The following is a 14,200-nucleotide window of genomic DNA, read 5'->3' as shown; positions in this document are numbered from 1 at the left end:
AAAACAGTGGAATTTCATTAAGTGAGAGTCGTTTGATAAGGAGCATCACATGCACTGTTCAGCCAAAGCGGTGAAAACCCATAATCATCATTGCCAGCAACACAGTTGCTGCAAGTTTAAAGCATTCATATCAACCTTAAGAGTGGGATGTCACTCGACTGTAATCAGTAAATGATGCTGACGTTTTTACATTTAAAAAGAAAATGAACAAAGAACAAAAAACAGAGACTGCTAAAGGTCAATAGAATGATTGAGCTGTGACAAAGGCAGTCCAAATGTCTTATATTAATGTTATTCTTGCCTTCAAACATTACAGTTTTAGTCTGGGATGCAGTGCTCATGTTATGAGCCACTGTAACAGTATGTTCATCACAGAAGACACCCCATGTACTGAACACATTCTTTTAAAACATTCTGTCGGCTAAACATCGAAAATCTCCATCTCCAAGCGTTGCGACACGGCTTGTGAGCTTGCAGATCGAGCTATTTTTGATAACAGAGTTGTGTGTTGTCGGCGGAGCGTATTTACCTGGGGCTTTCTCCTCCTGTACGGGGATCTTCCACACCAGCGGGAGCAGAGACAGCAGCAAGGTAAGCAGCTCCTCCCTGCAGGTCAGCTCCTGAAGAGTGGGTTCAAAACATGCTGACGTTATCTCTAGAATGCCCACACACACACGCACACACTTACACACACCCTTTCCCTCCCATACCCCCTGTTTGACTCTCTAGTCACACTCCCACGTCACGCCGCGCCACTCCCACTCAGCACACACGCTCTAACTCTTGGGAGTATGCAAATGGAACCAAATGGATCCATTTGGTTCCACTTGTATACGCTCAGAGTTAAATTAACACTGAGGAATTTGACTGTTTACAGGCCCCAGACACCAGACAGTTTACAACGCAAACTTCACTTAGTGTTTTGTTACCTCCATCTAGGACACATCAGTCATTTTAACCTTTTAACCCTCTATACTTCTTTCACGTCTACACCAAATCTCTTCGCCAAAAATTGCTGATCCACAAGTTAACAACGCGTAGTTTTGGGACGCGCTGTGAGCTTATAGATCTGTTCTTTTTGGCTTATATTCCCCCCAGAATATGGATGCTGGGGGTCAAAATGATTAACATTTGTCTAAGAGAGTACATCATAAAACATGTTTGTATAAAGCTGCAATCGGGAACCTATTTTAATGAATAAAACATTTGAATCAATCTGTATTCCATTGAGACATTTAGAGTGTTGGGGTGGGAAACCTACTGGTTGACAATTAGCACAGCCTGAAGCTCACAGTGAAACATCTCCCCCTGACCAAGCAGGGACGACTACTTGGAAGAGCAGGACTAATTTCCGGGGTTGAATCTCAGGTAGGACCAAGCCCCCAGAACCCAGAGGTTGCATTGAAGCGCAACGGACATGCTGTTCATTCATAGGTACTGCAGCTAAAAACGGCTGGGGCCACTGTACATGAACGAGCGAAAACGGTTTAGACCAATGGGCTCGACTCACGAGCTTGCGCACCTCTGTGACGCAAAACGCGTCACAGAGGTGACGCAAAACGCGTCGCAGAAGCCCCAAATAAGGCCCGCCCATCAAATTTCACAACCCGCAAGAAGGGGTGATTTCGGCCCATGCGCATGGGTGAGCAATTCAATGCAAGTGGATGGGAAGGGATATCCAGTGCCCTCTCTAATATTTCTAACTCTATGGGTAGGACATAAAAGTTATGGATTGAGCTTTAAAAAATAAAACAAACAAACAAAGAAACGTCTTAATTATCATTTTCCAGATCTCCTCCGGACCATACGATAAAAAAAGAGAGACAAGTTTCTGTCACTTTCCTGGCCTTCTGTGAACCTTGCAGCTGACACAAATGATATGGTTTCCTGGATTTACCCCATATGCAAATGTCAGACCAGTGTCAGCGAGCATGTGTGGGCAATGTAACATCTACATGACACAGCGCTTCCCTGAATCAACTTCTAAGTCCTTCAGGACCCCGCTGTGGTCCAGGGCATTCCTCACAAGGGAGAGACAATTTGTTCCTTCACGTGTGAATTAAAAATAAACTTTACTTGGACAGCACAATCGCCATAACGTATGTCCTGCAATCACACATAACACACATTGCAAATTAATCCAACGATGATGAATCGTGCGTCATGGCTAATCAGTTGACTGTTAGTTCAGGATTCATGTACAAAGAACAGTTTCAGCCAGGTTTAAATTGTGTACATTAGCAGGGTCCAAAATAAATTATCTGGAAGAGTGCCGTCACCACGAGGCACACAATGTGCTAATCATCATGTATTCCATGACATACAGTTCAATTTATATGAGCAAAATGTGTGTCTATTCAAATGTAATATGGTACCAGCTGCTTCTCCATGACCACAAGTACCTAGAAGTGTTTGATACACAGTCAAATCCAGAGTGCTCTTTTGAAGCCTAATTTATACTTGTCGTATGATGGCGTCCCACGCTGAAAATAGCCAATTTACGAGCTTGAGTTTGTAGATGACTGGCTATTTTCGGTACAGGACACCATTGTGCGACAAGAGTATAAATGAAACAGAACTCGGGAGTAGAAAGATGTTCCCATGCAGTACCATTTTGACACGTTCCAAATTAAATTAACACTCCGGAGTTTACTGTGCGAGGCTGATGAAGTGATGAAGTGCCATGTCACCCCTTACTGACGGGAAAGCATAAAAAGACAGACGTTCCTAAGTTAGTCATCCAATCACAGCCAGCAGTTGGTCAGACACATGGCTGCCAGACAGGAAGCAAGGATTCATCACCACAATGGCATGAACCCTGGACTAAAACCCTAACAAGCTCACTCATCATGAGCATGTGAATTCACGCTTTTTAATGCAGCTGAAATGTACAGCGTGGATTATGCATGTCCATCCATCTATGTGTGCTCTGCAATATACAATAGATAACACAATTATATAATAGTGGTCCACAGATGAGGAAAGGAGAAAGTAATCCCTTGTGAGGATAGCAGACTATTACTGTAAGTGAGATCATTATGGCAAATGATTTTCTTTCCACTCATATCTTATGCAATGAAAGATCCTCACCCGAATGAGTTTTTTGTTATTTATAGTTTCAATTTAAAGTGAACTGACACTAATACTTTAGTTGACACTGTACAAAGGACTAACCCTCTATTCAAATCACAGCTGTAATGACACATAACTGGAGCTTTGTGCGAATTCAGCTCTACATAAATACATTAAGCTTCTCCACTGAAGTGTACACTTTGAAACAGAGCATAATGTCTCTCAGCTCAATCTGTGGACGGCCAATAAGTGACATTACCAGAGATAAAGTATATACAATTCTTGGCCATGTGGGAGTTTCATTGACAAACTGAATTAAATCTATGAAATTACAAATTCTCCATCCAATAATGCAGCCCCCGCTCTGTCAGAAGGTGACATATTTTGTTCACGTTAATGGAGACTTTTTGGCCAGAAAAGACGACACAAGTTACTGTATATAAGATAAGCAAGCAAGATTCCCTCCTAAAAGATTGTTTCAGAAATCGAAAGACAAACTCAGTCATTTTGATTCACATATATTTCAGTCATACAACTTGTACTGCCATAATATCCAGCAGATACAGCATAATTTATTTATGTCTAACAAAGTTTGAGAGATAATGAAAACCCTTAGAGACAGCAGGTTTAAGCCTTGGCATCAGATCTGAGGAAAATTAAGATGTCTTTTCTCTTTCCCTCCATTTTGTTTTAAGCTCACAGGGTCAAATTCAATAACACTTGATGGTCGAAGGTGCATGTTTCCCCCTGGAGGCTACACTGTAAAAATCCTCAGTACTCATTAATCCATGTGTGCACAAATGTAACCAAATGTGGTTACATTTGTACACTCTCAGAGTTAAATGACCACTTAGAATTAATTATACAGTGTATACAATATAGCCTTTTAAGTGCTGATCAATGCTGGCTGGCAGGCAGCAGGACTGATTCCTCGCCAAAACATCCATCTTCCTTACAGTACCTCTGTCTGATCGAATCAGACTCAGATTTATACCAAAATGTACAAGCTAATTGGCATGGTTAGACCCATGTCTTTTAGTTGTGCAACAGTTAATTCAACTAAAAAGGGTTTAAGTGAATAACCAGAGTTACCAGACTAATCAATTTAGTCGATTACATAATCAACTAGCTTCTTAATGTTTCTTAATCATTTGATTAATAAGAAAAAGTAATCAATAGAATAATCACTAAGAAGATAATGGGGGGTTGCAGCCCTAAAAGCAGGCTGCGCACACTGGCTTTGGTGTGTGCTGGTGAAGCTGTGTAGACCGAGGCGTCAGTGTCAGTGTGTAGACAGAGATCTGTCTGCGTAACACTGGGGTCAGTCAGAGCCTGTCCCCAATTAAGACGTGGAACAATACCTGCCTCTGTGGATGAACCCATGCCTACCAGTTAAAATGGTCACCTAAATAGCATGCTTACAACACAATGTCACAGACGGACGAATAGAAATGAACGCTAAGAAATGGAATGGCTGCCTTTTTGCCCCACGTAGTTGTTTTGATTCCCGTTAATATCATGGCCAAAACGAGTACAAATACTGTACAGTATATGTACAAAAGAATGTTGCCATTATGGAAGAAAAACAAATGTGCCTTGTGCTTTGATTATCACAGTGCACACCAATGATTTGTACATTACCCCTTCAAAGTGTATATAAGATTTTGTAACAAAAACCAAACCAAGCAAAGCTAACAGTAAGGCTGGTTGACACGGACAAAATACCTCGATATCGAGACGATAATATCGTATAGTGACAATCTTTTTCAAAACAAGCTCACAATGCTTACAGAGCTTGTGGACAGTTTTTTAGTTTTGTTTTAAAAGCATAAAATAGGGCTCAAGTGATAAAACCAGGAAAAGACAACACTTATGCCATATCAAGATATGACAATATCCAGATTTCCACACAATATCAAGTCTCATGTCACGATATCGATATAATATCAATATATTTACCCAGCCCTAGCTAACTGTATTTGGTGCAAAGGTCAATGTTTGCACAGATGGCCACAGCCTGTCTATCACCTCCTTTTGCATGTGAGGTAGCCTTGTCTGGTCAGGACAGTCACTAATACTGTAGCTTTGTATCATGTTAACTGGAACTGTTGGCATCTGTCCCAGGAGTAAATTCCCCAAAGCAAAGACTAGCCACTGTACCAGTTAGCAAGAAGGAAATAAATGCATTATCCACATTAACCCCTTAGCCTCCCTTTTCCGAGCATGTCATAATAGGCAAATATTCTGCAAAAATAACAGGTCTACAAGCTCACAAAGCACTACAACGTGACGCGTTTTTTGTCTTGTAGATCTATTTTTCGGCAAAGAGATTTGGTGTAGAGGGGAAAAAAAAGGAGTGGGCCATATGTATAGACAAAGCCCTGGGGGACATCAGTCAACGAAGCATGTAGGGTTTAAGTGGTATCTCGGGTTGAATGTTGAAAATGTAACCTTATGTAAACCATCCCTTTAATGTGCATAAGACCATTAAGTGTAAAGAATCAATGTGTTAAGCTTGAATGATTGCCATGCATAGTCTTTCAGATAGCTTAGCAGGCATTGAAACAGTCCATGGAAAATACTACAGCAATGGAGGTGCTGTAAAAAGATGAACAACAAAACAATGCAAGATCTCTAACTGACTTCAGTTATACCTCGTCTTATTATTACAGCCACTAGGACTTATTAAGCATCGGCATAATTTCTCCTCAGATTATAAATGACTTATCTGTTCTGTTCCCAAGGACTGTTTGACAGCAGTCTTAAGGAACAGCCCGCACTCACAAAATGAATTTTCTTTGCGTTTTTTAAATTTACTGCAGCAGCAGCCCTGGTGCTGCTGCAGTAGAACACATTTAGCTCGGGACTTCAGTACAGTAGCCTATTTGAATACACAGTTTGACAGAGCACCAAGACAGAAGACTGTAAAAGGAACTACGCCATAGACCTGCCATAGTAGTTCAGATTTCTGGAGCATCTGACAAGGCCTGTCAAAATGATTACAAAATCGCCTGTTAGTTGAGTAATTGCAATTATTTTGAATAATCGTTTCCATTCATCTGTATAAATTCATCTGTTGAAAGATAACTTGCGGAAAAAAATCAAGAATAGCCGATCTTCAAGGTCGCCGCTCGTCGCAAAGTGAACCGTTGTGAACTTGTACTGATCACAACATATGGTGTTAGATTGACTATTTATGCGATTATTTACCTTGTTTATTGTAAGACGCACTGGATAAGAGCGTCTGCTATATGCCTAAGTTGTACATTTTCTCTATTTTTTGGTCAATTTTTGAAAGTATAAAATCATTCAATGCATGGCCTGTTTTGGCCAGAGTACATTATTTTGATTATTGGTACCAGTCATTGTGAGCCTAAAATGTAAACGTAAATGTAACTTTAATTCGATGACAAAAACACAATTAAAATTGCGACTAAATCACAACTACATCTGACCTGGTCAATGATGGAGTCCAGGGTGCTGAGCAACAAGAAGCCCCGCCCCCTGACCAGGTACTCGCCCAGGGCCACCATGTGACTCTCCTCCTCATCCTCCTCTCGCGTCTCTGCCCTCTGTGCCACCGCGCTGCATAGCTGATGTACGTCAGTCAGGAACTCCCTCGCCAGAGTGTTGCTGGCACCACTCATGTCTGAGCTATAAAAAAAAAGTTGAGAATGAAAAACAGAACACACAATATCAGAACTACAGAAAACTACAGAAAACTAGAAAAATAGAGTGAGGGAAATGTTTTCAAATGCTGGAAAGCACTCAAATTGCTGAGCAAGATTTGCTAATAAATGTATTACGTTCACATTCATTTACTCAAAATTAGTAAAGTAAAGATATGGAGAGAGAGAAATCTCTCCCCAGTACAGATATTGCCTTAATTGTTCTTTGTGATGAAAGAAATCAATAAGGAAGTTACCAATTCAAAATTATGTTTTTTCTGCTTCAAGTTTATTATTAAAAGGTTATAGCTCTAGATTCAGATAGTAATCCGATACCACTGCGATTGGTATCCTGACGTGAAAATGTATTTTATTTACTGAAGAGCTGGAAAGATGGGGAGACCCCCATTACTGAACAAACACTCTATAGTAATATATATATAGTAACTATCAGAATATAGAGCTACTTAACAACTAGAAAAAGTGCTCCTCGGAGCACTGCCAGACCCCTAGTGGTTGAAATCTGAATGGCCGGACTTCGCATGACGCGTGTGCAGAGGAAAAGTGGGACAGACCGACCGACCGACCCCCTTAAAAGTACAGTATTGTAATCACTTACAATACTGTACTTTTAAATACATAAACATAATTCTACTATTTGTCTATATTATGCTGTTAGTTGTCATCAAGAGGATGCACCACCTATTCTTGCAGTCAAACTACAAAAACTTGGCAAAATGTCAGTATAGGCAATATTGGACAAAACAAATGGAATGAGGGTCTCTTGCAAGACCCCAGGGACAAAAAAAGAGAAAACAAGTGCACTGTTCCAATGATATTGAATTACATGCAAATTGGAAATTAAGCAAAATTGCATTTAAATTGTGTTATTCTTCTGACGTACATTATGAGCATGAAACTTGGCTCAATGCTGGGATTCATCATTCAAATCAACAGAAATGATCCTCCCAAATGTCCTGCAAACGACCCAGTGTTCCACAGCCCATTTCATTTAGTTCATTTAGAAATCTGCAAAGTTGGACCATGTGAAAATAATTACGCTTGATGCACCACGGCCAATGTTTTGGAAATGCTAGGACACCAATAAGTACACAAATAGTTTTAGAGTATATCGTCGCTGTCGGGCAGAAACATTGTATCGCCATATTTGTACATTTATGTCCTACTTCGTCATACAAGAGTGTCGCACAATAGTAGTGAAAATAGCCGATCTACGCGTTGCGAGCTTGTAGATCGGCTATTTTCACCATTTAAAAGAAAGAAAAAATGTAAGGAATGGTTTTGGACATGTGAGGTTTCAACTCAACAGCGACGACATTTAGAATACTAAGGCAAAGTAGACTCCACTCCACAAGACTACATAAAGAACCTGACACCAATCTTATACCAATCATGTAGGCCAAGCCAGAAATGACTGCAGCCTATATTTTGTTAATAATATAATGTATGGTATTCAGAATGTCAAAAGAAAAACAAAGTCCTGAATTTACTAATGGCATGTACTGTATACAGTACAGTACAATCCTCATCCTCAGTGTTTATTTATCCATTCCTCATAAAGTGTAAACATTTTGGTCACATTGATACACTAGCACTTCACTAGCTAAACCATCCAAGCAAAGACTTACAGTATTTGAAACATAATCATGTGTTACACATGCCTCAGTCACCTCCCCATTCAACTGGTTTGGTTACACACTCACCTTGGCTTTATTACAAAAAAATCTACCCAAGTCACACAGTTGCTACTAAAAATAAACACACAATACATCTCTGGCATTGCCTAATGCTCTTAAAGATATACAAGCCTTCCTACAATAGAATAAGCCTAATGTCATTGCCAGTGTAACAGCAATAATAAAGATATGGTACACAGTATAAACTTATCAATATGCATCCATTCCCCTCACAAGGCCATAAATCACAAAACACATTTCTAACTATAGTTCCTCTATATTACGGTTATCATCATCTCACCAATTATTGGAACCTCCAGCACTTTTATTCCATTCATCTTGCTGTGCACAGTCCAAGTGTAACTGTAGCTCTACTGGCTGTGTCCGCATACCTCCTCACAGGAGCGATGACTGCATTTTCTGTTCTGCAGCGCAAATTCCATTAAATTGGAATTTCAAATGGAAGCTTTCCAGATTTGGAGCTGATCAGCGTATCACATGAAAGCATGTGATGTCACATGGTAACTGGGACTGGCCTCAGGCATACATGGACAAGCCCCCATTGCCCTCTGTAAGACCTCGACACTCAACCACAACCACCACCACAATAGGTTTTCCATGAAATATGGGACACCCACGTCTGCTAGGCAGCTTAAAAACAAGTGCTAGGGCTGTAGTAAGGTGCAAGTTCTTCCTTTTATGGAGACTTCCGGTGATAAACTCAAGGACCCTGAAAACCATACCATAGGATGATATCCGAGATCTCAACAGAAGCATGGCTCCTGACTGCAAATGTGAATACATATACAGTGCCAATGAATCCACAGTTGTCGACAATTTTGAATACACATATCTGATGACCTCCTCTCATCCTCACTTCTTCAACACACTCACCAAACCACCCACACTGACACTCATGTTCACTTCATCTCATCTTCTGCATCAGGTCCATTTGAAATTATTACATTTTTTGATGCATATTGATTCCATAGTTTTGTTATCATTTGTGGATCTGAGTATGTGACACCAGATTCCCAGTCAACAAACACATTTGTATAACTTCTATAAATAGACCAAGAAATACTGCAAAAAAATGTATTTATTGTGGAAGTTACGCCAATACAACTCTGACTCAGAAACCCATAGCGCCAATACTAAGCTAAGTGTAAAATAGTTACGGTAGCACCATCTAGACAATAAAGATATTGACTTTAACTTCAATACGAGTGCATCCTTTCAATCGTACACATTCTTTTCACTTTACAAAATATGTCCTACATGCTTGAATTGAATGCACATCTTTTTGTTCACAGTTCATACTTAAAATAGTTCAGAGGCACAGCTAAGAGGCTTAGACATGCTACCCCATAGCAGCAAAGCTACATGTTTCTGTGTATGTATCCCTACATGAATCGATTCATGACATTATTTTAATCCCTCTTACATATTTAGATTAGATTTCTGGACACTTTATGGAAATGGGTGAGAAAGTTGTGGGACAGACATACAACTAAAGAGATGTTTGGTAAAAAGGTGAACTGAGTTTTAAGCAGGCTGCATTGTGTTCAATGTTGGGCAACACTGTGACCACAACTAATACTCATAGTATGCTCCCATGTTCTGACAAATGAAACTAGTAGAAAGTTATCTGGTGCCCGCTTAAAAGGTAGAACTAGGGTGTGTGTTGTCCTTAGAATCTTTCATGAGCCACCCACACAAACCACTATCAACAGATATGCTTTGATCATTCAAATAGCCGTGCTACGCCTAGAGTCTCAACCACACACTTGATCAGCTAATGAGGTTTTTGAGAAATATATCACTTGAAAAATGTAATATGCAGACAAACACCAAAGGAAGGCAGCAGACTAGGAACATATTTTGCGCATGAAAATATTTTGGAAGGCGATGTTCTGTAAATATTTAATAGAATAATACCTCACAAGATTCAAAACACATGGACACCTGCAGCACACTCTGATGTGCAATAATCACAAACAGATAAGATGCTGATTAAAAGGCAATCACACCAAGGAATCTCTCTTCTACAGAGCTACACTTTCTCTGTTGATCTCTGTGCTACTCCAAGCAATGAAACATACTGCATGCATGAAGCATTGCACTTCCTTAATAGACATCATTATGGCTAAGGTGCAACATGGACTATTAAAGTTCAAAACTCTACAAAAGATCAGACCATCCCGCACCTACCCCCGTTCTTCATTAGACACCGTACTGAACACCCAATCTAAACAGACAGATGACATTACCATATTGCGTGCGATGATGTCACCTTGTGATATATTAGCGTATCCTTACAGGCGGATCCTTCATCGCAGTCTCAAAGTATCGTTGAGAGAGTCCTGGGTTAACGGATGCCATAGAAGATACTGTAGATCACTACCCCATCCAAAGGAACAACCAGTTGTATAGGGTCTAGAAGTACAGAATTCAATCAGCTGCCAACTAGAATAGCAGGAAGTAGATCCTTCACCAAATAGTGATTAGAATAACAGGATTAGTATCTTCCCGTTATCATCATCGAGATATCTCACCAAGATACATCACCAGACTCTGCCTAAGGTTTTTAACTGTTTTTAACAGACATCAACCCAACCAGATCCCACTCTGACCATTGTTCTAACCGGACAAGCTGAAACGATTGCCGTCACCCTATTGATCTTGCGTACATCCTTGAGCACATCCTTTCAAAATAATTAAATAACTGAAGGGTGTGTGTATCCTGGAGTCTGGCATAAATTATTTATGCTCTATACCAGGGGTTCCCAAACTAAATACCAAGGACCCCCAAATAGCCATATAGCCCCTATTGCAAAATGGCTTAAAGAAAAGAAGAGAAAAGGGTGAAAACAGCCAAACAAGCTCATAATGTGTTGCATCGTGATTCTTGACACATTGTTTATCTTGTACATCTGCTATTTACAAATGTACAGCATTTGCATCTTCCTCTCTTAGAAATTGGCTCCTCTGGAAAACCTGTCCATTGAATGATATTTGCATGCAGTTTTTAAACCTTTACAAAATAAAATAATATTCTTTAATGTAGTATACTGGGACCTCTTTAACAAGGCACATGGGTAGATCTCTCTTTTGGCTTACTGTGGGTTATTATTAATTGATTCTTTGACTGACAGTTCTATGAATCTGCACACTAGGTACAATAAAGGCTAAATATCAAAGTGAGATAAGTTGGATTTCTTTTCAAAGGAAAACCAACTGGTCTCCAGTAGCACAGGTGACTTGGCTAAAGCTTATATACCTTTGTCCAACAAGCTGATCTCACTTTGATATTTAGCTTTTATTGTACCTAGTGTGCGGATTCATAGAGCTGTCAGTCAAAGAATCAATTCATAATTAAACCCACAGTAAGCCAAAAGTGAGATCTACCCATGTGCCTTGTTAAAGAGGTCCCAGGCACTCTGGTGGCTCAAACAGTTAGTGCATGTACTGTAGAACCAGTAGTTCTTTCAAGATATTTCAAAACATTAAAAAAAATAGGGCTTGGGCTCTCTTGTATTTTTCTACTGCACTGTGTAATAAAGTTCTAAAGTGCTTTATAAATAACCTTACAGAGCAGAGAGGTCCCTAACGTATCAATTGAAGTGAACACCTACCAGAACTTCAGAGCGTCCTTACTGCCATGGCCGTGGAGCTGCCGCACGCAGTGGAAGAGACAGAGAAAATTCTCCAGACACTGCAAGCTGACCTGATGAGAGACAAGGAAACACGGATAAGATGTTACACAAGGAGTAGCAGAAAAATCTATGAAATTGCATTTCTTTTCGAGTATGTCATAGAACCAAATACACAGTGTACACAGGGATTAAACAGATCCATATACTGCATCGGTTTGGCAGATATGTCAGCCATTATTTGACTTTAGACGACATCGGTATCAGCAATCATGCAGCTGATGATCCTGGTGACCCTATTTTTTTTTTCATTATAGGTGAATATTTTCAAAGGTTTTCAATTAGCCAATCTAAAAACACGTTGTGAGCTTGACTTAAGCGGTTAAATAAAAAGTGAGTTAAAAGATATTCTAAAAATAAAAAAAATCTATTCTATTCTCAAATAGAAACTTTAATCAAATCTTTTTTAAGTTTTTCAAATTGATCAGAAAATGTAGCACTTTTTGACAAAATATAAGTCAAACCATTGCTAACTGTGGTTTAAGACTCTCCAAAATAGGAATCGCTATTAGACCAAATAATAATACGGCATCGGTTGGGCTCTAACAGGAATAACAACTAATGATAACTTAATTATGTGGAAACATCATTCACTCACGCACACATACTCCCACAAACCAGCTCTCTCTCTCTCATATATACAAATAACTCAAGAGGAAAAGACATACAAATATTACAATTTATTTTCTAGACTTAGTAAGCTCACCATCATCTTTCTAGACCTCGAGCGATATTTCAAATGTGAAATCAAAATTATGATAGCAGGTTATCGATTCTTAGCCCTTCTGAGATCTAGAAGGATAATAAAACAATGGTAAAAATCTACTGACCCCAAGCTACTGATCCAAGTTTGTCCTTAATTTCTTGATCACACACACACACACACACACACACACACACACACACACACACACACAAAACTGCCCCACCACAAACACATGCTTAGTTAGGGCCTTCCCTGAATGTTGGGGAAAAGCCCTTTAAGTGCAATGTCGTTACTGTGGGGATATGTTAATACCTTCCCAGGCATAATGGGATCTCCACAAGCCCCTTGTCCATCCATCCCTTCCCCTTATCCCTGTAGATGTATGCTCGACAGGAGGATCTACTGAGGGGCTAGCTCTGTGTCACTGCTAATCTGACACCACTGACTGGATTCATTCAACCCCACGCCACTCCCTCACTGATCCGTCTGCACTGTCTGTCTGGGTCACAAAGCCGAAGACGAGATAGCAAATACTACCAGGCACATTACATGGAATAGATAACGAAAATCTAAAAACTAATGTGAGACCCGATCAGTCAAGGCAGGCTGCAAAACAACATTTTAAAATAATGCAAAGTAAAAACAAAGCAAAAAAAGTAGAGTTACACTCAATGCAGACACCAAGGGCAAAATATTTCCCAGAGGACTGCAAAAAAACATTTATTGACTCATTGATATAATTTAACACAAATTCACAGTATTACATTTACAATGTAGCACACTAAAAACAAAGTGTGCTCATCTTTGGCACTATCATGTCTTCATCTTACTGTACAATGATATCTGTATTTGTTTGTAGGTTTATTTATTTTATAGCATTATAGCATTTAGTTTAGTTTAGTTTTTTTTTTGTATTAGAAAATCACAGAACACTAAGCAATCTATAAAATAAATCTGTTAATTTCTGTATAAAAAGATCTGAAATGTATCCACATAGGTAGGTATAATTCTTCACTGAACAGAAAGCATCATGTGTAAGTGCAACCCTCTCATTTTGCAGAAGTGCACATACTTGTCCATGACATTTTCTGTATTTTCTCACTTTTCGTGTGGTTACAAGTACTGGTTACAAGTACTCTCATTCCCCACTTTCAGTTTAAGTCAAAGCTTGCCATTGGCTGCCAAATGTCATAATGTACAGTAGAGTAGGGGCACAACTGAACTCTAATATTGAAACTGTTTAGCAGTTGAGTGAGTGAGTGAGTCAGCTTCCTTCCTCTGTGTAACCACAGTGGAAGATCCACTAATTTGATTTCCTGTGTTTGTATGGCAATTCAGAGTTAG

The 14,200-nt window shown here is 39.5% G+C and overlaps 1 protein-coding gene across 4 annotated transcripts in view; it reads right to left on the bottom strand.

Moving 5' to 3' along the window:
• lyst (lysosomal trafficking regulator) overlaps nucleotides 1–14,200 on the bottom strand; it is a 90,686-nt gene that overhangs the window by 64,862 nt on the left and 11,624 nt on the right. For all 4 annotated transcript variants that reach the window (XM_084077280.1, XM_084077281.1, XM_084077283.1 and 1 more), the window contains 3 exons: nucleotides 12,073–12,164; nucleotides 6,528–6,726; nucleotides 530–620 (listed from right to left, as the gene is read on the bottom strand). In XM_084077280.1, the coding sequence (XP_083933406.1) occupies nucleotides 530–620; nucleotides 6,528–6,726; nucleotides 12,073–12,164 (382 nt within the window). The remainder of the gene's footprint in view (nucleotides 1–529; nucleotides 621–6,527; nucleotides 6,727–12,072; nucleotides 12,165–14,200) is intronic.

This window comes from Gymnoscopelus microlampas (genome assembly GCF_963454915.1).
Source record: "Gymnoscopelus microlampas genome assembly, chromosome: 13".
NCBI lineage: Eukaryota > Metazoa > Chordata > Actinopteri > Myctophiformes > Myctophidae > Gymnoscopelus > Gymnoscopelus microlampas.
Note: the sequence above shows the minus strand (reverse complement) of the source record. Positions and strands in the feature narration are given on the sequence as shown.